The sequence below is a fragment of the Aulonocara stuartgranti genome (genome assembly GCF_965226115.1).
Source record: "Aulonocara stuartgranti genome assembly, chromosome: 9".
Classification (NCBI taxonomy): Eukaryota; Metazoa; Chordata; class Actinopteri; order Cichliformes; family Cichlidae; genus Aulonocara; species Aulonocara stuartgranti.
Genome location: NC_138960.1, coordinates 22,837,521 through 22,861,811, shown reverse-complemented (window position 1 = coordinate 22,861,811; position 24,291 = coordinate 22,837,521). Strand labels below are relative to the sequence as shown.

Genomic DNA, 24,291 nt, shown 5'->3' with positions numbered 1-24,291 from the left:
CACATATTAGTTTCACTTCTTCACTGTAAGCTAAAACATTTCATTTCTGATATTTTATTTTAGTAGATTTCAACCAATTCTTCGCCTAGAAACATTCAGCATGTTCAGAACACAGAGAATGCCAGCGGAGTTGTTACTGAACTGTAACAAAAAATTCTCATTAAATGGGGTGATTTACATTCAGAAAATAACCGTCTAATGTTGATCGTCATTCAGGTTGAATTCTGCCTCCCGTGCGACACCGTCCCTTCCTCATGCAGTTCCCCAATTTCATCACTTTGCCGTTAGAAGAAGACTGGTGGAAGGTCTTGACTCAGTCCTATTTTATTCAAGAGCAGTCTTGGGTAGAGTACTACAGATGATGCCTTTCAATCTGTAACAGACTGTAACAACCCCATTAGGCTCAGTAACCCACCTTTGTTGTAAATCAATTTCCAACAGCCGAATAATATCCTTGGCTTCATAAGTGATTTATTCTGTGACTTTCAATGTATAAGTGCATCTGTGATGCACATAAAGCTGATTTGGTGCACTTATTTCTTAATGCTGGTGACTGAAAAGATTTGATTATAAATATTTTTAAACAAACATTCAAGGAACACAGTAATGCGGCTTCGAACAGCAGAGACGCAAGACAGCATGACTTAGTGACTACAAAAGGTACAAACATGATGATATAACAGGATAGTAAGCAGTAACTATCCTGTAGTTTTGGTTGCACATACATCTGCTGATCAGACACTATGTGAATGAATTGTATACAAAAGTATTTTGCTGCATCCCAGCTGTAACCTGATTATTAAAACGCCAGTGATCACCAGTACGAATCCTGCACTGACTTATGCTGTACTAACACTTATAAAGTCAACAAGCAAATCAATTAAATTAGTGCAGCATGTTCTGACTGAATGACAGATTAGTGTCTGTCACTTTTCAGCAGAGATTATCACCTCATCCTGTACATTTATTTAGAACAACCAAAAGTCAAGAGGAGCGAAATTCATCTGAAGACCTGCACTTGTTGATCTGGTGGCTGAGAAATCTGGAAAACCATCAGCTAACCTGCTGACTTGAGCAGCAACATCCAATTTTCTGATGTAACCAGAAGATATGTGAGGAAAGACTTCCATTTCAGTCTGCTGGTCATCGTTTATGATTGTAGCTAAATGTTGGTTTTTTTTTAAATTAACAAAAAGTGTGCCGTTTGTTTGACAACAAATGGATTTCAAAAATACAGTCCCTCTTCTGCTGTCTACATGGACTCTTTACCTGCACTGAATCAAAGACTCGTCAAACACCACTGATCAGAAAGCTACTAAAAATTTTGACCCTTGCCACAGAGTCAGCATTTTTATGTCCATATCTGTTTAGAGAAAGTGGCTGAGTGGCAACAATGCGATCCCTTCTCTCAAACCCAGACACTTAACAAAGATTACTGGGCCTTGGTGGATATCTGTATTTTACTGAGTAATGTCTTGCTACCTTCATTTGCCTGTTTTGGACTGTAAAAGCTTAAATGCATTACATTTACCATAAGACTAAGTGACAAGGAAAAGGCTATTTAAAATTTTTTTTAAAAAGAATACCCAACCATTTCTCAGGTGACAGTTTGATTGTAAGGCTTCAGTACATTGCTATCGTTTGTCGATGAATGAGCTTAAGAAGCATCTCTGCTTTATGCCACCATGTCTTTATCATAATTCAGCAAGTCACAGGTCAGAAAGATGTCAGAGCGTCCATTGTCGATCAGAACCCCGTTGAGCTTGTTGCTGGTCAGGTTGATGTCTGAGGTTTCATCTAGAGGCCAGTCTAAGAGCTGAGCACTGGAGGGCAGGTCGGGAAGGCCTGGCTGGTAGTCCTCCAGGGGGTTGGGGTACAGTAGCTGTCGTAGGGAGGGCATTCTTACAGCCATCTTCACCAAGTCCATGAGACCAGCCATGGAGAGCGGGTTCAATGCCAGAGCCAAGCTCTTGAGGGCCCGGCAACCTCCTAGTGAGGGCAACAAGAGCCCCAGCAGGCCATCAGTCAGACCACAACCGCTTAAAGACAGGTGCTGCAGGCTGCCCGAAGCCTGGGAGAGGAGGCGGCGAATGGAAGGCAGAGTGTTTTCATCCAGACGGTTTTCGCTTAGATCCAGCTGCTGTAGCGTGGAAGTGTGATGACTGCAGGACAGATAGGCAAAGTCAGCTGGACTCAGGGACAAATAGGGGAGCTCCAAGATCTCCAGAGGCTGAGGCAGAGAGCTGTATCAACAGACAATAGAAGAAAACATTTAAATAATGTCACCTCATCAAACACTTTAGGTTTCATTGTTTGTGTTCTAGCTTTAACAGCATTATTTTAAAGATGTCTGCTCATTTTCTTTGAAATAGTGACTTATTACATAGGCAAAATGCTGATCTTGAACTGGTCAACTTAGTTAATCTGTTATAAGTTTAGTTTTTAAACTGTAACGAAATTCAGAAAAGAGCCAATGGCATTTTGAAAAATCCCTGACTTTGTGTTTGTCAGTGGGTTAAATGCAAAATAATGTAATGAGGTAAACAGGCCATACCTGAGCAACACACGGAGCTGACCAGGCAGGCGCAGTGCAGTGAGGCTGAGGTGTCGCAGTTCCTGCAGGCGTGCCAGACCCTGCGACAGCTCCCCCAGTGCCTCTGACTGGCTGGGATGGACTCTGCGAAAATCCAGGTTACAGTAGTGCAGGCGAAGGGATTTTAGTGCAGGAAATGTGGAGAGCAGAGGCAGCAGTTCAGCCAAGCCAGCCACCCCAAGGCTGCTGTAGCGTATGTCGACGCCCAGAAGTCCTCTGCGGGGGAGCAGATCTAGCAGAATACTGATACTTGGCACTGAAATCTCTTCCACACGCAGGTATCTGCACTGAAGCTTTAGAGGTCCAGATGTGCTCAGAGCTGAGTGAACACGCTCCCAAGAGCGGCCATTAACAAAAAGATCAGCTCTCACATGCACCACCACATCACGATCCATCTCTTTTTCTTCAGCGTCCCTCTCACTGCTCCCTAATACTGTCCTCTCTCTTTTCCTCTCAATCTCCATCCTCCTCCTGACTCCTTTACTTAGGTCTTCTTCACTCACAGACCCTGAAGATTCAGTCCTCTCACCAACATTGGTTGACTCATTACTGTTTAGTTCCCCATCTCTTTTCTTCTGTCCCCTCTCTCTTTTTAAATCCCTCTCCCTTTCCAGAGCTGAGATCCGTTTTCTCTCCTGGTCTCTTTCTTTCTTCTGTTCCCTTCGTGTCCTTTGTGGCCTTCTTGTCCTAACTCTGGCCTTAAGGACCATGGTGCAAAGAGCTACTGTCAGAGACCAGCCTCCCATCGGGTCCCCCATTCCTCCTTCATCTCCTTGCACTCCACAGAGGTCCAAGACTTCCAGTGCACACCTAGATGACAGTTGATATGTTACTCCCAGAAACAATGCTGATATTAGACATCGTGATTCAAACTACTACTACTCACCTGTGGTCTGTCAGTCCTCTAACCACACCAAGCAACATAGACTGAATACAGAGTCGATTTGGCGCAGTTTGTCCCGGTTTCCTCCGACCTCCGACCCGCAGTGTGAGCTCAGGCCACCGCTGCACCAGCTCTCCCACAGCCAGCGGTCTGCAGGTGGAGAAGGCGGCCTCCAGCAGTGCTCTGTACAGATCTTTGGGCATCCACCTCAGCCAGGAATGCGACGAGCTGTGGTCACGAACCACCTCCTTGGCACAAAGGCTCACCAAGGAAAGCACCATTTCAGCACAAAGCACCTTTAGGCTTCAAAGAAGTAAGAGATAACTGGTGCGAAGCAGACTTGCATCTTAGAGTCAACTAGCTTATTTAGCTCCAACGCTAGGATTAGCTTTATGACAGGAACTTGACGCCGTCTAATAAAGCCTCAAAAAAAGATTTTACAACATCACTTGACAGCTACCGTTACCCTTACTGATAGTAAAAACTTGCCGGGACGACTGAAAGCTCCCCGTAGCTGACAAACTGAACGCTGGGATGTAAGGTTAGCTAAAACTGCTGCTAACTGTTTACAATTACAGTTGAGCCTGACGCAGGCTTGTGACGTGGCACGCACAGGAGAAACGTCAGTGCTGTAGAGTTTTAAGTGATGACTGTAGACAGACCTTTATCAGCAGACTTACTACAGTGGCAAACTGCAAATAATATTGAATAAAAATAAGAGAACAGGCGAGGAGGTTAAAATTCATTTAAAAACAAAAAAGGTTACAACTCGATTAAAGTTCTAATTTTCTTGGGCAAAAATCTAAAAAAAATACCTATTATTTTTTAAAAGGTCCCTGATCTTAAAGTCATGAACTAAGAAGTAACAGGGAAGAAATGCACAAAACAGTCATAAAAGTCGCAGGTACACGTGTATGTGAATTTAAAAAACAACAACAAACCCAAAGACATAGGAACAATACAACACATAACATAGTTCAGATTTGTTACATAACATGATTGTGTTTGATGCACATAAATGCCATCCAGCGTTTAACAGGTTGTTTTCTTCTTCTACAAGGCCAGTTTCATGACCCTTTTCCTTTAAAGTTTGGATGACAATATGGCAATTTAGGTTTATATACCACAAGTATTTATTTATTGCTAAATTTAAGTCTAATTATCCATCCATCCTCTTCCACTTAGAAACCCAGACCTCCATCCTCCGAGCCACCTTCTCTAGCTTATCCAAGAGAACACTTCCCAGGCCAGCCAAGAGACATAATCCCACCAGTGCCCTGGGCCTACCCCAGGGCTTCATCCTGGTAGGACATACCCAGAACACCTCACCCCAACATGCATCCTAGTCAGAACCATCGTAAACTCAATTTAAAAGCAGAATAATGCACTGTAGATGTGAGTGTGAATGGTTGTTGTCTCAGTCCAGGATGTACCATGCCTCTCATCCCATGACAGCCAGGATAGATTCCCGCCTAAGAGGAAAAAACCTGATGGATGTTTGGAACGGTCCTTTTCACCAGTAATTCTGAGCATCAGTTCTACGAGATATACCATAGAGTCAACAGGAAAACACTAATATAACAGAAATGCGCCATGGTATGGTGGATGTTTTATGTATTTTCTGATAATTTCTGGCAATCGGAATCCATTAGACTGATGAAAAAAATTAATGGTAAAGTATAATATTTCATTCTAGAATTAAAGGAGGATGATGTACAAAGTAGTATAATACAGAATAATACTGGAATATCGAACTTATTCTTTTCTTGTTTTTTCTGTCATTTGCACATAACGATTCCCAGATTATTCTGTCTTTCACCAAATAGAGTCATAAATCAATTTTCTTTGATTTATTGTTCAGACTTGTAGATGTTATTTATCTTGTTTTGAGTGCACTCGGCCTTCTAACAGAGGTGTCCAAAAATGTGTACAAACCGAAAAATAGTTTTCAGGCCAGTGATGAAAGAGGCCTGGAATGAGTCACCATACAGTGCTGGTGCTCAGGCTGATAGTGATACATCACAGAGTCTGTGCTTCAGTGACTTCTAGTACAGTCCACACTGTACCTCAACAGATTCAGTAGAATAAGTCAATAAGAGACCAACTAGTTAAAACGAGTACAAACAGAAGCTGAATGGATCTTGAGCATGGATTTATAGACCAGGATTAACAAAAAAATTTTAAGTGTAAAGGGTTCTGGGTATTGGAGCTTAAAAGCTTAAGCAGTTCTTCAGTAGACATTTTGAGGGACTTTCAGTAAACCATTGGCTCAAGCTTGCTATGGTCCAGACTTGCAAACAAATGGTGTACATTGGAAGTTTTTAAATGGCAACCTTATAGAAAAAATAACTCATACCTCTCAGATCTTTCAGGCTGTAAAATCGTCATCTGTATTATGCCCGAAGGAAGATCGATAAACAACATTCAGGGGCTTCAGAGTGAGAACAGGGGACCACCAAAAAAATCATATTACTATTATCCAAAAAGGAGAGAAAAACATCATCAACTTCAATTCATCAAACTCTCTTTGTGTGGATTTAAATGCATAATGCACATTTGCGCAAAGTACTCCTCTTTCTCAGTGTATAATCCCATCTTACTTTGAAGCAGCCTGCTTTGTATCCAATACAGGAAATCACATACAGTGCACTATAGTGTGAATAATCACAGGCTTTAACATGCATCACAGATCTTTGCGAAGCAACACCTGCCAGTGTCCTATTCTAGAGTCACATCATATCTGCATTATCTTTCCCTGACTAAAACTGAAACGCCAGATGAGAAAGAAAATAATTTAAGCTCTTTGCATTTTACCAATTAAATAAATATCAATTTGGCACAGATTAAGAAGTGATACTGTACAGCTGTCTATGAAGGAGACAGCTTACAGGTATTCAAGTAAAAAACATTCACTTCCACTCTTACTTTGCGCAAAATGTGTACAAAGTATCTACAGCCCCTTGAAATGCTGTAAATATTAAATCCAAAAACACAGCTCATATTTAATTTGTGCTCATGGAGCTGAAACGAGAGGATAAGCCAGTAGATGGCGCTAAATGATCATGGACGAGGAGCGCTCTTGATTTCAACAGGAGATAAACATCCTTATCTGTACAGTCCTCATACATAAAAATATAATATAAAACAAGACACGTTTTTGAGTTTAACACAGCAATCAACTTCTTTCAATTAGTCTTTCACATGTGCTCTTTTTTTATCTTAGTTATCACTGCGTGACTTTTCCTCACTCAACCATTATTACATCACTGTGACTGTACTGCTCTGTGGAGCTGATGCCACATCTGTAGAGCTGTTTCTGCTGTTAATTAAATTCACTTTAAAGCTGCTGGTGGTTCAGGTGAAAGTGTAAACCTCAGTAGTGCTTCTGTTCGGTACTGATTAGGATGAAGATGAAGATGAATGTTGTGTTAGTCATTTTATGGTGCATGCAAAGAGCTCAGATTTTGCTCTGCTCACTCGGGCTTTAAATGCATTTCTCTGCTGTAATTGATGCTTTGTTTGTGAAAGTAATCACTCTGCTTTGTTTAGAAAGGGCACGAGTGCACAGCTATTAATATGCTCGAAAATCACACAAACACACAAACACACACACACACACACACACACACACACAAAAAGCTTAAATCCTTTCAGATGACAGCGAGGATCTTTTTTCCCCGTCTCGTTACTCCTCCTCCCTTTGATATAAAACAGCTCCTTCATCAAGTTTAAAAAACGTGATGAAATAAGAGTGATTTGGATGATGCCTCCTCCCATGCAAGACTGCTCATCTCCTCAGCTAATGTCTTCAGCTAATGACTTGAACTAAACACAATTGCAAAAAGTGTCATTGTGTTCAAAAGTATCGGACAATAGTTTTAATGGCACACCACAGTAAAAGCCAATTTTACAAATGAGCGTTAGATCAAATCAAATCAAATCACAAATCACTTTTTATTGTCACATCACATGTGCAGGCACACTGGCACAGCACATGCGAGTGAAATTCTTGTGTGCGAACCCCACAAGCAACAGAGATGTGCAGACACAACAACACAAACGAGCAAAATACAAGAATGGCCAACCTGAAACTAATAAATATATGTACAATATATAATAGTGTATGCATTTCTGGATGTGTATACTAAATATTTTCCTACGTGTGTGTGTGTGTGTGTGTGTGTGTGTGTGTGTGTGTGTGTGTGTGTGTGTATACACATTTTTACAAATTAAATAGTAAAAAAATAAAATAAAATAATAATAATAATAATAATAATAAAATATATAAAATATACAGAGTTGAATATGTGCAAAACAAGTGGCATTTATATACAGTGTGGAGTGCATAATGTTGAAGTTCCAGTAGTGAAGCTGAGGTGTCTATGACGTGTTCAGCAGTCTGATGGCCTGATGGAAAAAGCTGTCTCTCAGTCTGCTGGTACGGGACCGGATGCTGCAGAACCTCCTTCCTGATGGAAGCAGTCTGAACAGTTTATGGCTGGGGTGACTGGAGTCCTTGATGATCCTCCCCGCTTTCCTCAGGCAGCGCTTCCTGTAGATGTCTTGGAGGGAGGGAAGCTCACCTCCAATTATCCGTTCAGAGCACCGCACTACTCGCTGGAGAGCTTTGCAGTTGTAGGCGGTGCTGTTGCCATACCAGGTGGTGATGCATCCAGTGAGGATGCTCTCAATGGCACAGTGATAGAAGGTCCTGAGGATGCGGGGGCTCATGCCGAATCTTTTCAGTCTCCTGAGAAAGAAGAGGCGCTGCTGGGCCTTCTTCACTGTTTTGTTTGTGTGTACTGACCACGTAAGATCCTCAGCCAGATGTACACCAAGGAACCGGAAGCTGCTCACTCTCTCCACAGCAGCGCCGTTGATGGTGATGGGGGTGTGTACTTCTCTGCACCTCCGGAAGTCCACTATCAACTCCTTTGTCTTTGCGACGTTGAGGGTGAGATGGTTGTCTTGACACCAGTGGGTCAGGGCGCTGACCTCCTCCCTGTAAGCCGTCTCATCACCGTTGGTGATAAGACCCACCACTGTAGTGTCGTCCGCAAACTTCACAATGATGTTGGAGCTGTTAGTGGCTGTGCAGTCGTAGGTGTAGAGTGAGTACAGGAGAGGGCTCAGTACACACCCCTGTGGAGCACCAGTGTTCAGTGTGATGGGGGATGAGGTGATGCTGCCCAGTCTGACCACCTGGCGTCTGTCAGACAGGAAGCTAAGGATCCAGCTGCAGAGGGAGCTGCTCAGTCCTAGATCCTGCAGTTTCCTGTCCAGCTTCGAGGGAACGATGGTATTGAATGCTGAGCTGTAATCTACAAACAGCATCCTCACATACGTGTCTCTCTTCTCCAGGTGTGACAGGGCAGTGTGTAGTGTCAGGGCTATGGCATCATCAGTGGACCTGTTGTGGCGGTATGCAAACTGTAGAGGGTCCAGTGAGTCGGGTAGTGCAGAGCAGATGAAGTCCCTGACCAGCTTCTCGAAGCATTTGCTTACGATGGGGGTCAGGGCTACAGGTCGCCAGTCGTTCAATGAGGAGATGGTGGAGGATTTGGGTACAGGGACGATGGTGGCCATTTTGAAGCAGGCTGGGACTACAGACAGAGAGAGGGAAAGGTTGAAGATGTGCGTGAACACTCCAGCCAGCCAGATCAAAGGCACTGTCAAAGTAACAACAGCTGTAATAGAGGATTAGAAAACAGAGAAGTAGAACCATTAAGTCCTCACAGTATCCAGCTTTAATTACTATTATCATTCATAGTTTGTCAAAATGTCTTCAGTGAAAAATGTCTACCATTACTCACATTCGCTTTGACACCATTATACATATCCACCGATTCTTTGGTTTCCTTCCCTTTATTTGAAATGTGTTGTGCTCAATACATCCAGTCCCTCTTTTTTCACACGTGCTGACTGTTAAATGTTACACAATGTGTGTGTGTGTGTGTTTTTTTTTAAATTGTTTTTCTCCCTTCGTAAAGGGCAGATCTGTCAACAGAAAGTATTAAAAATGGTGAAATAAACACAATATGCTCGACAGACTGCCAGCAGGGAAGCCAAAATGAAACAAACACATTCCTTTGTTCTTCTTTTGCATTAGAAAAAACCCACCGCTCTGCTTATTAATCTAATAGTGCCCCAAAGAAATCATGACACAAGACTGTAGGAAAAAACTCCTGAAAAAACTCTTATATGCAACATGATGCGAGCAATGTGCAACCTGGATTTATCAGTAACTACGCAGCTGTATGCTCTGCAGTCAGGGATATTCTGCTTGCTGTGGCTTCTCCTCTCAGTATTTTAATTCCCTCCTGGATTTCTCTGGTGCTGATTGAAGACATTTTGATTCTTGCCGCCTTTGTTGTTAATCTCATGTAATTTAATTTGACACAAAACCCCTCCTGCAGTTTTTAAACCCTCAAACAGCCACACTTATCTCCCTGACTCCTCCCATCACTCAGTCAGAAACACAGTTATGCATTTCTGTTAATACTACCAGCTTCTGCTCTGAAACAATTAAACTGCCCTGACTGCCTATCCATATTACCAGCAGAAGATGCGTTAGACATATTGAATAATTATTTAACAATACAAGATGATAAGATCTCTACCTTAAGTCTCACAGGACAATGAAATTTAAAAATAAATATAAAGCATTTGTAGATGTACACAGTCGTGGTCAGACGTTTACATCCACTTGTCATGAACATGAACGTCGTGGTATTTTGGGGCTTTTAAATGTTTCTTTGGAATCTTTATTTCTCAGGATGGAATAATTGTACAGCATACATGTTTAATGAAGTGAAGCTCTCAGTGAACTCAGTGATCTAAGAAGGTTTCTTGAAGCCATTTCTAAACAACTGCAAATTGCAAGATCACCAGTTCAAACAACTGTATGTCAGTAAGTTATTCAGATGCCTCACCACTTTGCCAAGGTAGGGAAGAAGATGCAAACTGTCACCCTCAAGTGAGAGGAAATTGATTAGGATGTTCAGGAATGACCCAGGAACCACCAAGGCTTAAGCCCGCCGTGAACTGGAAGCTGCTGGAGCAATATCTACATTGTTGACAGTGAAGCATGTTTTAAATCACCATTAACTGAGAGTGTCCCAACCAGGACAGAAGCCACTGCTCCAGAATCGACACAGTCAAGCTTCAGTGAAGTTGTAGCTGCCCACAAGTATAAGCCAAATAAGGAAGAGAAAAATTGACCAATTTCAATTACAAGAGGTATGTTTGAAGGATTAAAGGGGAGGGTTTCAACTCTAAGAACATTATACGAACTGTCATGCATGGTAGTGGTAGCATCATGCTCTGGGGCTGTTTTGGTGTCACTGGTACTGGTGCATACAAGGGGATGAAATAATGAAGGATGGCAACCTCCAAATTTTTCAAATTCACCTCAAATCAGCTACAGACACAATTGGTCATTCCAACAAGACAATGATCCCAAACATATTAAAGAAAATAGTATTGGAGTAGATAAAGCAGGCTAACATTAAGCTTCTGGATTGGCCTTACTGAACTCAAACCTCAACTGTTCCAAGAAGAGTGGCCAAATATCCAGCCAGAGTTATGCCAGAAGCTTGTTGATGGATACCAAAAGTCTCTGGTTGAAGTAAAACTTGCTAAGGGACATTTTAAACCTTAGTATAATTTTGACCTTGTGTGGAGAAAATCCAAAATAACTTCATTCAATATCCAGTTCAAGTCATTATAGATGTATCATGTACTATCATTCCACCTTGGGAAAAGAACAGTTCAAAGAAATCTTTAAAAGCCCAAACTGGTATTTGACATTGACATTTATGCCCATACTGAGTGGATGTAAACTGACTGTAGCTGTACATAGGTAGCTTAGATATTTCATTCTTCAGCAAAAGCCCATTATTCCTTGAATTTACTTCTTGCTGTTACAGCCAACATCCTCATCCATTTGCCTTTTGTTTTCAGCATTTACTTGTGTACATCACTTTACAGGCAGTCAATTAAAAAAAAAAAAGGGACAAATTATTGATGGCAATGAAAAGCAAGTTTTTCTTCTCAGTTATTCATGGATAAATTGGTTGTTAGGCTTTCGCATATTATATATTCCTATAATTAATAACTGAAAACAGTCAATAGATGTCATGTTATATTTCCTTGCTGCTATGAAATTGTCAAATTACACACTGTACAGAAAATGTCACTTTAAAAAAAATCTGGTTGTTGGAAGGAACGAAAATGAAAAAAAGATTCTCTGTCTTTATCTCAAAAAAAAAAAAAAAAAATCTAGTGTAAAGCAAAAGTAAAGCATTTTTCAAATTCTCCAAAGCTTCATGCACCCATTTAAACTATTCAAAACTGAACCCTTCCAACAAAGAAGTGACACATTTTAGAGGTCACTCATTTACTCTTAGAGGTAGAACGAAAATAGGAGATCTTTTGTTGCCACAGCATATTTAACAGCAATTGTTTTGGGAAATTTCTCTAAAGAGTATTTGATTGCCTCACCAATGGTAGAAAGTTTGAAACATAGAACAACAAATGTCTGATAACACTGATAACTGGATAAGCTGAAAGGAGAGCATACTTTACTGTAGCTGCTTTGACCTGCACCTGATTCAAGACCCTGTGTGAGCATTGTTGGATTAACTCATTAGTTTACTGCTTTGCTGTCCGTCCCACTTTGAACACCCGTTTTTGATAAAAATATCTACATAAGTCTTTTTACACGCAGATAATATCCCTATGTTGAAATGATAATTTGATTAAGGAGTATTATGTAGGTATATATATATACACACACTGAGTAACATGTTGACACTTAACACTTAATGTAATCTCAGTTGATACTGATTAAATAACCCAATCCAAATGGCATGCGTTGAGTGTTTTTACCACCACAGCTGACATGAGTATATGTAGACTGTGCAGTGCAGTTAATTTCTTTTCTTCAGAATATTTCAAAGTTTAAAGAATGTGGAAATTGATTTTTCCATAGAGATGGTGGTTTTCAGTTCTTCTTGATACAGGCTGACTAAATCTTGATGAACTCAAATCTTCTACCCGACACTGAAATTCCAAACTAAAATTGTGTAAAACTGAGAGTTTTGCATTATACCTAAATGGTATGATGCTAAATTGATAATCCTTCAACCTTTCTACCTCATGTCAAATATGCCCGTTAATTTTATATTGGTGAACAGTGCCCTTGCAATGGGCCTTTAACAAAAGTGATATATTGAGTCTGACAAGTTAAAAGCAGCTTCCTCCTGTCAGTTACGGTAAGAATGTCCTGGACAAGAAGTGTATACCAGAACCTGCACAAAGCTCCTTGAACTTGTTCTGTGAACTTCATGCACAACAGACAACTTCCTGCCAAATGTCCTGAACCTTTTAAACTCATTATCCACGTCAGACTTTCCAGTGTATCCTCCACTGAATCATCAAACCAGTGGAGCAAAAACACATCTAATGATGCAGAGACAATTTGATGTGTTTTGTCCAAACTGTGTTCTGCACGAAGTGAAGTGAAGACTGAAACTAGAGTTTGCAAAGATATTACTTACTAAGCTCAGCTACAAATGACAGCCAAGAGACCATAACAAGCTTTGGCAAGAAGTGGTGTCTCCCCTCTAAGCTGACCTTAGGGATGCATTTATCCACACCTCATAAGCTATAGACAATCAGCCATGAATGCCCAGACATCCAAAGACTTTTGGACTGCAAATGCAAGAAGAGTAGGGGTTGCAGAGGGCATAGCTACTGAGTCCTTTTAAACTCTCTTTGTTACATATTTTATGGCACAAGTGAGAAGGAGCAAAACAAAATAAGTTCTGAGTAGTGCAACTAACTCAACCCCCCCCCCCCCAAAAAAACCCAGAATGGTTCCCATTGGTGCTATTTTATTATTGCACTGACCATCAATGATATTATCATTATTAATGGCAAGCCTAATGAAGTTAATTTATAAAGATGAATCTCATTTGAAAACTGCATATATTTTAGTATGTACAATAGCTAATGACAACTGACAGATGAATGTAGATTAACAGGGCAGTCAAGTTTCACACTACCTATGAAGCACTGGTTGCTTTTGGAGGCTGGAGTTAGGTTTAGCAAGGCTAAAATGGTTGGCCGTCCACCCGATGCAAGGTGAAAAAGGATCAAAGAGCGATCCTTGTTCCTGAACTGTAAACTGTAATTTTCCAACAAAGACAAATTCGGTGTAACATCTCACACTGATCTTTTCATACCTCTCATGGTGAGGTCTCTGCTATGTAGGAGAAGTAGAATTTATGCTAGAGCTGTTTTCTGTCCTCTGTGTGAGATCCCACTCTGGCTCATAAATTATATGATGTTTTTCTAACATTTGCATCTCCTTTCATAAATTTTATGTGTTATTTTGTTAGTCACCCTTGTTCCATGTTTCCGGTTCACCTTTTCCCTGCCCTCCTGCGTGATTGCTTCCTCCGCCCTAATGGATCGCACCTGTGTCTAATTGTCTCCCTTGTGTATTTGAGGAGCATGTTTTCCCTCCCTGCTCTGCCAGATTGCCTAATATGTACTTAGTGATGCAGCAATTTCCTAGATTTTCTATGTTTTTGACTCCGTCTGTTCATCTTGGCTAGGCTGTTTAGATTTCCTTGTGCCAAATCCATTTTTAGTTCAGTAAACTGTTTTGCCCTTACACAGTATTCATATTTCATTCCTTTATAGTATGGTCTGGGTTGACCTCTATGTTAATCTCAGTTAGCTCTCTGTTATTTCAGAATAAATTGAGTTTAATTTTCCTAATTTTAGATTTCCAGATATCACATGTGCTTGTACTTGCAAGTGCATCTCTCGTGACTGTTATATGTCCCTGTTTGTTATGCCTACCATATGCAGTTAATTCCATAAATATTTGGAGGCAACTTTTTCTAATTTTGGTTCTGTGCATTACCACAAGGGATTTTAAATGAAACAACTGTGATGCAGTTGAAGTGCAGACTTTTAGGTTTAATGCCGTGGTTTGAACAAAAACATTGCATAAAAATGTGGGGGAACTAAAGTAATTTAAACACAATCCCTTATTTCAGGAGCTCAAATGTAATTGGACAAATTAAATAACTGAAAATAAAATTTTAATTTCTAATTCTTGAAGTCTTGAACTCATGGACATCACCACATGCTGGGTTTTCTTTTTAATGCTCTGCCAGGCCTTTACTGCAGCAGCTTTTATTGCTGTTTGTTTGTGGCCCTTTCTGTCTGAAGTTTAGTCTTCAACAGGTGAAATGCTCAATTGGGCTAAGATCAGGTGACTGACTTGGCCATTCAAGAATATTACACTTCTTTGCTTTAATAAACTCCTGGGTTGCTTTGACTGTATGTTTTGGGTCATTGTCCATCTGTATTATGAAACACTACCCAATCAAATTGACTGCATTTAGCTGGACTTGAGCAAACAGTATGTCTCTGAACACCTCAAAATTCATTCAGCTGCTTCTGTCTTGTGTCACATCATCAGTTAACAATAGTGTCCCAGTACGACTGGCAGCCATGCACGCCCAAGCCATCACACTGCCTCTGCTGTGTTTTACAGATGATGTGGTATGCTTTGTTTGGATCATGAGCTGTTTTTGCCATCACTCTGGTAGAGGTTGATCTTGGTTTCATCCGTCCAAAGAAAGTTTTTTCTAGAACTGTGCTGGGTTTTTAGATGTTTTTTCAGTACAATTGAGCATTTCTATTCTTGAGGCTTATAAATGACTTGCACCTTGCAGTGAACCCTCTATATTTACTTTCATGCAGTCTTCTCTTTATGGTAGACTTGGATATCAATGAGCCTATCTCCTGGACAGTGTTGTTCATTTGGTTGGCTGTTGTGAAGGGTTTTCTCTTCACCATGGAAAAGATTCTGCGATCATCCACCACTTTTGTATTGCGTGGGGATCCAGATCCCCAGTGCTTTCTTTCTTTCTCAGTATGTACCAAATGGTAGATTTTGCCACTCCTAATATTGTAGCAATTTCTTGGATGGTTTTTTTCTGTCCATGGTGAGAATACAGACATTTTTCATGATAGTGTCAAGTTCCCTGTTCAACTCTGTCACCGCTGCCTGATTTAAAAAGAAAAGAAATCACAAATGCATTAGAATATTATACATTTTCAAGAGGTCCTAAATCCCCCACTTTCCTTGTTTAGTTCCACACTGGGAAATCCATCTGAGTACATTTGGGTCAAATTTGTCCTACAACAGCCTCAATGCACATAAAATTTTGTCACACGTTATGCACATTAAAATTTTAGGCCACTTTAAGAAAAGTAATCACATTTTAAGCTAAAAAAAAAAAAAAAGAAAAAGAAAAAGACATTTATGGTGTTTGGAATGCTGTCAAATGTCAAAATAAGTCAGTCTTGACCTGAACAGTATGTAAGGTTTAACTCATAACTGCTGTTGAATCCTAATACTGTGTCATCCCAGTCTGGAGCTACCCAGTTCTAGGGGTGTTTTGGAAATACTTATCACAACAATTTCTAATATATCAAAATCTCACAGTGGCTTTGATCTCAAAGTTTGGATATTAGATTATATCAGCTCACTTGATATGACTCAGCATGACAAGTATTTTATCATGCTTGCAAGTACTGGAAAAAAGGAAAAAGAAAAACAGTTTGAGTTGAGGAAGGGACACAGGAAACAGAAAGACTTGGATAGTGGAAGAAAAAGTTCATGGGTTTGGCTGAAAGTAGAGGGAGATTACACACAGACTAGACAGATTTATTCTGTTAAGGCTGAGACCCCTTCTCTTGACTATAACCTGGTCAAAAATGAGGCTGGACCTGGCTTATCTTTAGTGTAGACAGCTGTGTGTTGACTGGAGACTAAGGATGGAAGAGGCTGAATGTCTGAGAGAAGAGGTTCTCAGGACTGAGGGTTTGTAGCTGGATGGGAGTAAATTTTGGCAATTTGTGGAATCTGTATAATCTAGTGTGTAATTACACTTTCGTAACAGTCTGACCAACCTGGCTTTATTCTCCGTGGTCTCCAGTACCCGAGAGAATATTTTGAGCAGCCGATGCTCTCCTCCCTACATGGCTTATGATGCTGAGTTAAACGTGCCGTCAGACCCATGACAATATCTGCGCTAAGTTTAATTGTATATACCACACAAAGCATTTAAACAAATGATAAACATTGTGTGTTGAGCAGCAAATATTTACAACAACAGAGACTCACAGCCTCTCTGCTCTGATGAATGTATGTAAATGCTTCATATACAGCAACCGCTCTGTGAATATGAGGCCCGGTGTCAGCTCATTATTCACATACATATACATGGCTGTCGAGGTCAAGGATTCTGCCAACTTCCCTTTTTAATTTCTGCTCTGCAGCACTTGAATATTAAAAAGGTTCGAGCTGTCGTACACGTTTAATTTCTCATCTTTAGAATTATACGCTCCAATCGAAAGACCGTCATCTTTCTGCTTTAATGGTTGAATTTGCAGTAGGAGAAATATCTTCTAATTCAGGTCAGATTTTAATCTTTTTGTTATAAAACATCCCCCGCTGCCAATGAACCTTGTCTCTCTTATTCATTAATCAAGCTGAAATTATTCAGGTGATTTGCTTTGAGAGCTGATCACCACAGGGAGAAAAGAACAGTCTTTGCTGCATGCGTTATTTATAGACGCTGCCATCTAAAGATGTCAACTCTCAACAAGTTAATGAGCATATTGAAAGAGCAGATATATTCCTTTATTGTGAAGGTGGGATGTAACTAAGAATTACATTCACTCAAATACTGATTTTAAATGAAAACAGCTTGCAAATTATATGTAATAAAATGAGACTATATATTCAATAAATATTTTCATACACCTTATGAGTCGAGCAGAATGCAGAGCAACTTTTAAAGCGGGTGTGGCTGCATAGCAAAGTCATTGGAAAGGCTCAAACAGACTGCTAGTACCAGCCATTGTTAGTGTGGTCAATGTGCATGCTCCATCATCCAGGACTTGTTCATCAGGACGTAGCGCTTTCAGAGGGAGAAACGTTTCGTCACTCGGATTAGTGACTTCTTCAGTTTCACAGCCATTGCTAGCTTGCTAACTGATACTGAGGTGGTACACTGGCGGTTTAGGATGAGAGTGTTATGACCCGGCTCAAAAGCCACAACATAAAAAAAAAAAAAGATGAATACCAGAGTGTTAGTGAGAAGAGGTTTTTTTCTTGAAATGGAATACGAGGTTGGCTAAAATGGCTGGTGCCACCAAGGCAAAGACAAGCAAGCTCCTGGGAAGCTTGCCTCAGGTATGCTTTTGTCCACACCTGACTAGGTGTGGCCAATTAGCACCAGCTGAAAACATTGAGATGATTAGGGGCTGCAGAGGGACGTAACAGAGTGTAAGTTGTGACATCTGTTCCACTGAATCTTTAAACATCTGTCTGTGTGGTAAAGAAACAATATGTTGTGTTGACTTTTCATTCTCAAACTATCACAGAGAAAGTCGGTATAAGTTTGTTTGATTTACTCATATGTTAATCATCTCTCCATTAAAAAAATGGAGAGCTGTTCATAATCTCGAGACTTTTAAGGTGCTTTTAAGGACCCACCTCTACGCTTTGCCTTTCGAATTAAACAGAGCTTGATATCTTAACTTTTTTTTTTGTAAATTAATGAATTATTTTCTTCATATTTTCTGTGTATTTTCTTTGTTGCTGTGCAGCACTTCGGTGCAACTTGTTTGCATTCACGTTGTGATTGACATTGACAAAGAGAAAACAAACCAGAAGGTGATAACACAGATATGTCAAAGCATATTGCTGTCAATTTATCTCAAAATAAAATGAAAATGTTTGAGGGGCTTGCTTTTTTACTTGTACTGCACATTTTTCGCTCTTTGCGACAACCAACAAATGCGTCTGTTTTTAGTTTTCCTTCAGTGTCCTTAAAGTTCATAAGACTGCAGATAAAAATAAGAAATCATTCTGATCTCACAAGTGTTAGTATTGCCAAATATCCCCATATTATATAATTACATCCATGTAATTGAAAAAAAAATAAGAAAAAATGACAAAGTTAATAATTGAAAACATTGAAAACATTAACATTACTACACTAATGCTTCAGAAGTGCTAAAATGATGTATGTCTCTGAACAGTCACAGGTTTATTTCATTATTGTGTGTTTATTTTTGATTTTCAGATGAACAGCACGATTAATGGCAGCCATGGCAGAGCTAACAGGTTCCCTTCAACTTACCTTGAGTATTCTTGCAGTGTGCCTCTTGTATACTGACAGGTGGCAGCATTATTGCGGGACAAGGATCCGCCAAATAGGATGCATAAGACTCAGGTGCTGAATGCGGTCTGGTTCACTGGCTCACTTTGCGCTTATTGAGCTCATTTGTCAATACTTTGCCGACTGCTTCGTACACAACGGCACGTCACAGAGCTCTGCAGGATGTTCGCGCTCATGCTGCGTTGATTGGAGGTGCTGAGTGATCCATCTCCTACAGGTACACTGTTAAGATTAAACCCCAACTGTTATGATCACTTGACTCAGCAGTGAATCACTCGATTCAGGTCTGAGGAAAATTAGCAGGTGTTGCACATCGCCGCAGCTTGAGTGAGGATGTGAAAGCAGATTGGCTGCATTCAAAATGCAAATGTTCTCCGCTGTCAATGTGTCCTAATTAACGAAGTGTCAAAAGGCGGTGGGATGTGAGAAAAACGATTATGAATTATGAGACAACACGACTTGATTTTGGTTACTTTTTCTCTCTTAGAGAGGAAGACTTCCTTTAAAAATGCAAAAGCTTTCATTCAGCTGCTGAACAAGAACACTGAGTATCTGCCAATGTAAAGTTTGCACCTCATTGAAATTCTAGGAGATTTTACTTATTGTTTTCCATTTTTTCCTGTATTGTATCAGCTCTGCTTAAAAAATGACACTGCGGATCTGCATATAAACTCCTTCCTCAGTGCAATCACCAGTTTTCTTGTAAATCCTGTAGAAAAATGGGTTTTGCAACTTAATTTTCCAATCGGAGGTCATTGCTGGTGTGTGAAGGTAACCTCCCCCTCACCATTACCCAGATGAAACATTTAAAAAATTGATGTCAAGGAAAATCATTCTGCTTACAAATAGGAACAGCATTTCATCACAGCTTTGTATTAATATGTAAAAGACTGTGTGGAACAGATTAGTTCGAATCTTTGACAAATGGCTGCATCAATCCCACCAGGACTGGCAGACTCAACGATAAATTTGTCTCATTTAAGTCACTTACGGGCAAGCTTTGCTTTGACCTCTGTTTCACCAGTTAAGGTGAAATGAATCACAAGAGTTTAAGAATTCATTAGTTGGAAGACAAAGAACAAATGCAGGACGGGTGTGTGGAGGTACAATTTTGTGAAAATATATCACATCCCCGCTTCCAGTCATGCTGATGATTTGAATCCATGGATGGGAGTAAATAATCTTTTTCAAAGCATCTGTGAATACTCCCTTATGTCCAGCACTCAGTTGCATTGTTTGATATCCCGTTTACTCCTAGCTGCTCGTGCTGTGGTTCTTTGTTTCTTTACATTTCTGAACTTTATATTGGATTGGTCATTGAAGTCATCTAATTCAGTTCAATTAAATTTTATTTATATAGTGACAAATCACAACAACAGTTCCCTAAAGGCGTTTTATCTTGTAAGGTAAAAACCTTAGAATAATACAAAGGAAACAGAAAAGCCGTACAACCAGATGACCCCCTATGATCAAGCACTTTGGCGACAGTGGGAAGGAAAAACTCCCTTTTAACAGGAAGAAACATCCAACTTAACCAAGCTCAGGGAAGGGCAGGCATCTGCCGCGACCGGTCGAGGGTGAGTGGATGAAGACAGCACAAAGACATGCTATGGAAGAGAGCTAGATATTAATAGTAACTAATAATTAAATGTATTTGGTTCCCATATATGAATCCACACCTCAGAGCTACTGATGAAAATACTAACTGATGTCCAGACTTTAGAATTAATCAAAAAGAGGTATGAACACCAGTCATGTGAAAGAGGTTTTCATGGGGCTCTATGTACTCTGAAACCTGACTCTATATGTACAGACTTAGTACTCCCATAGAAATTAAAAGGGTAACTAGAGGCCACTACAAAAGTAGAAGTTTAGGCAGTTTTCTGGTCTGGAGCATGAGCGCATGTGTATTAACAGGGTGCCACCATCTTCCTAGTAGCGGATGTCCCAACAAATTTACCCTAAGGTCAAACTGTGCATGAGAAATTCTCTCAAGAGCTACATGTCAGACTCTACAGGCCTCAGTTATCATGTTAAATGTTAAAATTAATGACAGCACAATTAGAAAAACACTGAGAGCCAAATATGAGGCCGGCCAGCTGTCAGACAGCTAAAGCACTGCAGCAAATCTACGACAGAGTGACTGAAAAACAAAAAAAATCAAGGTGCAGACCCGATCAGTTTTAAACATTCTTATTAAATGATAGCATGCTAACACTGGGAGCATGTGTAATCACGTCATTATGTATTTTTGTCCCAGTATAATTTCCTCCTCGGTTCTTTTTGTGAGGTTAAATTTAATCGAGCAGTATCAGCGTTTTGGTTACACTACTTTTATATCCAGCTGCTCTGAATATTATGTTCCGCATGAAAAAACATAGATATTCTTTAATGACTTCCCACTTTGAGTTACAGAGCAGTGAAGATTTTTTGCGCGGTTCTTTGCTGGCAGATATTAATGAATCTTTCTAGTTGAAATCAGCTAATTGTGGTTATGAATCACCATTAGTGACCACATTGGTACTCTTGTTTCTTCCTACCACATGTTAAAAATCTGGAACCTCAAAATGCTTTCCACTTCTACATCCTGACACTGTTAAAATGATTGACTGCTGTTTGCTATGAGAAACAACAGCCTGCAGGCCTCTGTGTTACATGTGGCACGCCCGCTGCCAACAGGGGTCAATTCAGACGTGATATTTCCCTTGTTCCACTGGTTCCTCATCCCACAATGGGGCCGTCAAGCTCGCCTTTTCTCTCAAGGTTAATTTCATTTGAACCACACCGACTCTTGTACTGGCTTGCTGCTTGCCTGTGTTAAGGTTGCTGTCTTTATTGATTGCTGTGAAATAAAATTATGCCTCACTGTATAGAGGAGCTGAGCCCTGCTGAACACAGTTAATGATCCTCTTATAGCACTTCATACGTTCCCTAGCTCATCTCATCTAACTGATTAGAGATAATGTATCTTATCTTGTGGCATATTTCTTTTGCTGGCTTTTCTGTAAGTCTCATTTGCATTTGATTATTAAAGTTACCTACTATTGACATAATAGTAGGTAACCGGCTCCTTCCCAGCTGAACTTGTAAAAATCAGTTAAACATGAGTGCGATGATCACTATTGGGAGTAAGAGAGCTTTCATGCATACAATGGTAGACATCGTCCTTATTAGAAGAAAATATCCAAATCTCTAAATTGAAAGAAGAAGAGAACAAAGGATTGAGGAATGAAAGTGGGTAGACGCAAGTCAGAATACCTGTTTATGGGAATGGGAAAGTGACAGGTGTAACAGTGAAGATGGAATGAATAGAAATAATACAAGTGGAAGAGTTTAAGCACCTGGGTCGACTATCTGCAGAAATGGGCACTGCAGGGGAGAGGTGAAGAAGCGAGTGCCAGGGGTGATTTGTGACAGGGTGGCAGCAAGAGTGGAAGGGAAGGTCTACATTGTAGACCTTCCCTTCCACTCTACAAGATGCTAGTGAGACCTGATGTATGGTCTGGAGATGGTGGCACTGAGAAAAATACAGGAGGCGGAGCTGGAGGAGGCGGAGCTTAAGAGGGTCAGATTTTCATTTGGGAGTTACCAGGATGGACAAGATTAGAAATGAGCAGTTTGGAGACAAAGTTAGAGAGACAAGTTTGACATGGTGCAGAGGAGGGATAGGGGATATACTGTACAAAGGATGTTATATATGGAGCTACCAGGCAGGAGGAAAAGAGGGAAACCACACAAAAGATGAAGTATTGTCACAATTATGCAAGATGCAGTCACTTACGTACAGAGTAAAGATCATTTCTGAATCTAATTTCAATCCAAATTATTTAAAAAAAAAATAGAGGCAATAAAATGTGGGCTTAGGAGACTTTGGTTATTTCTGTCCCCTTGTCATGACATGTGTCCATGTTAAACACATGAGCAGGAACAGTGACCTTGTTGAGTAACAGCAATAAAACCCATTTATTACTCTTTACAGCATGAATGCTGAGCACACGTACGGTATCAATCCAGGAGCCGAGTAAGCTGTACACAGTGAGGAAAAGCCGCTCTACACCAGGAATTCTTCCTCATGTCCTGACAGAAAAATGCTTCATTTAGAGGTGAAAATTAGGTATTTTAGTTGAAGGTTAAACAATAAGCTGCTGATGGCGTCACCGCTTGGCTTGGTGTGGCTGGTGTTAGCCTTCACTTTGGTATTCAAGCCAGTGGCTGCCAACACCTGTTCGAACCAGGCTTTTTCCTGCTCTCACGGATTATGCGTGTCTGAGGACTGTGTGTGTGACTTCACCGACGACTGTGGAGACAGCAGCGATGAAAACAATTGTGAGTAAAATGTGAAAATGGACACACAGTGTAGAAAAATGCGAGAGTAAAAATCTATTTTTATCCACGATCTGGTTTCAGTTCATAGAGTTTGTAAATTTGCTTGTGAATCAAACATTTTCTCTTTATTTTAAATGCAGTGGAGAACAACTTATCCTCATCCTTTTTCATCTTTGAGAGCGAACTTATCACACATTTACTTTTCTTTTCTCTCCCTGAGAACTCCTGTCGCTTTAAGCTGCACAAAGTGTGTAACAAAATGCACCGAAACAGAAACAGTTTGTGTGTTTACTGATATTTGTTGAGCAGTTCGAAGCATTGCGTTTGAAATGACCTGAAAATATTACTCCTTTTATGCTCACTCCTCTTCAGTATGGCTAAGCTAGATGCTGAAGTACTGCAACCACAACACATTAACATGTGCACCTTGAATGGTGGATTCACCAATAGGATTGCCTTTTATGTTATTGATCCTTCCATTTAGCTTCACATCAGTTTGATGTCTGTTGTCTGGGAGGTGCACAGTGATGTGAAGTAATCAACAATGCCCCTCAGATGTCTTAAGCCTAAAGTAACAAACCTATTTTAAAGATGTTAGGAGTAGAAAGTACAGTTATTTGGACATTGCACAAAAGACGTAGAGAAGAGGCGGAGTGGGTGGAGACTAGTGTCTGGGGTGATTTGTGATTGAAAGATAGCAGCAAGAGTGGAAGGAAAGGTTAGAGGCAGTGAGACCTGATGTGACGTGTGGTTTGGAGGGCTGACAAAAAGACAGGAGGCTCAGCTGAAGATTTTAAGATTCTGATTTAGAGTGAGAGCAGACGAGATTAGATATGAGTACATCAGAGCGACAGATCAGGTCGAGCAGTTTGGAGGCAAGGTTAGAGAAGCAAGGCTGGTTTGAGATGGTGTAGACATGTGCTGATATGTTGACGATGAAGCTGACAGGCAGGAGGAGAAGAGGAAGACCACAGAGAGGATTCACAAATGTAATTAAGGAGGACATGGAGGCAAAGATATTTGTAATAAATATATGAACTTCATTACTTTCCACCTCTATGTGTCATCATGACGTGTCACTCTGAACTATCAGGCTTATATCCAACTGAACAAAATAATGGGACTAAAAGAATAAACAACTGTCTTAAAGTGCATTTTCTAAAATAATTTTTTTTCTTCCTTAACCATTAAGAACTATTATCTTTGGTCAT

The 24,291-nt window shown here is 40.3% G+C and overlaps 2 protein-coding genes across 13 annotated transcripts in view; one reads left to right on the top strand and one right to left on the bottom strand.

Moving 5' to 3' along the window:
- Positions 1-24,291, top strand: part of malrd1 (MAM and LDL receptor class A domain containing 1) — a 99,233-nt gene that overhangs the window by 4,206 nt on the left and 70,736 nt on the right. For 6 of the 11 annotated variants that reach the window (XM_082546905.1, XM_082546908.1, XM_082546910.1 and 3 more), the window contains 2 exons: positions 18,659-18,971; positions 22,734-23,080. In XM_082546905.1, coding sequence (XP_082403031.1) covers positions 22,903-23,080 — 178 coding nt within the window. In that variant the 5' untranslated portion in view covers positions 18,659-18,971; positions 22,734-22,902. Of the gene's footprint in view, positions 1-17,712; positions 17,857-18,658; positions 18,972-22,733; positions 23,081-24,291 lie in introns of those variants that run through there. The other 5 variants (XM_082546909.1, XM_082546907.1, XM_082546911.1 and 2 more) reach the window with 5 other exon arrangements.
- LOC309714438 (leucine-rich repeat-containing protein 14) lies at positions 309-13,916 on the bottom strand. 2 transcript variants are annotated; one of them, XM_082546914.1, is made up of 4 exons: positions 13,884-13,916; positions 3,480-3,737; positions 2,555-3,403; positions 309-2,243 (listed from the first exon to the last, which is right to left on the bottom strand). In XM_082546914.1, exons 1-4 carry the CDS (start codon positions 13,892-13,894, stop codon positions 1,676-1,678), a joined length of 1,686 nt encoding a protein of 561 aa, XP_082403040.1. In that variant the 5' UTR covers positions 13,895-13,916; the 3' UTR covers positions 309-1,675. The 2 variants fall into 2 exon arrangements, with proteins under 2 accessions (XP_082403040.1, XP_082403039.1); XM_082546913.1 differs by lacking the exon at positions 13,884-13,916 and having other exon boundaries at positions 3,480-4,100.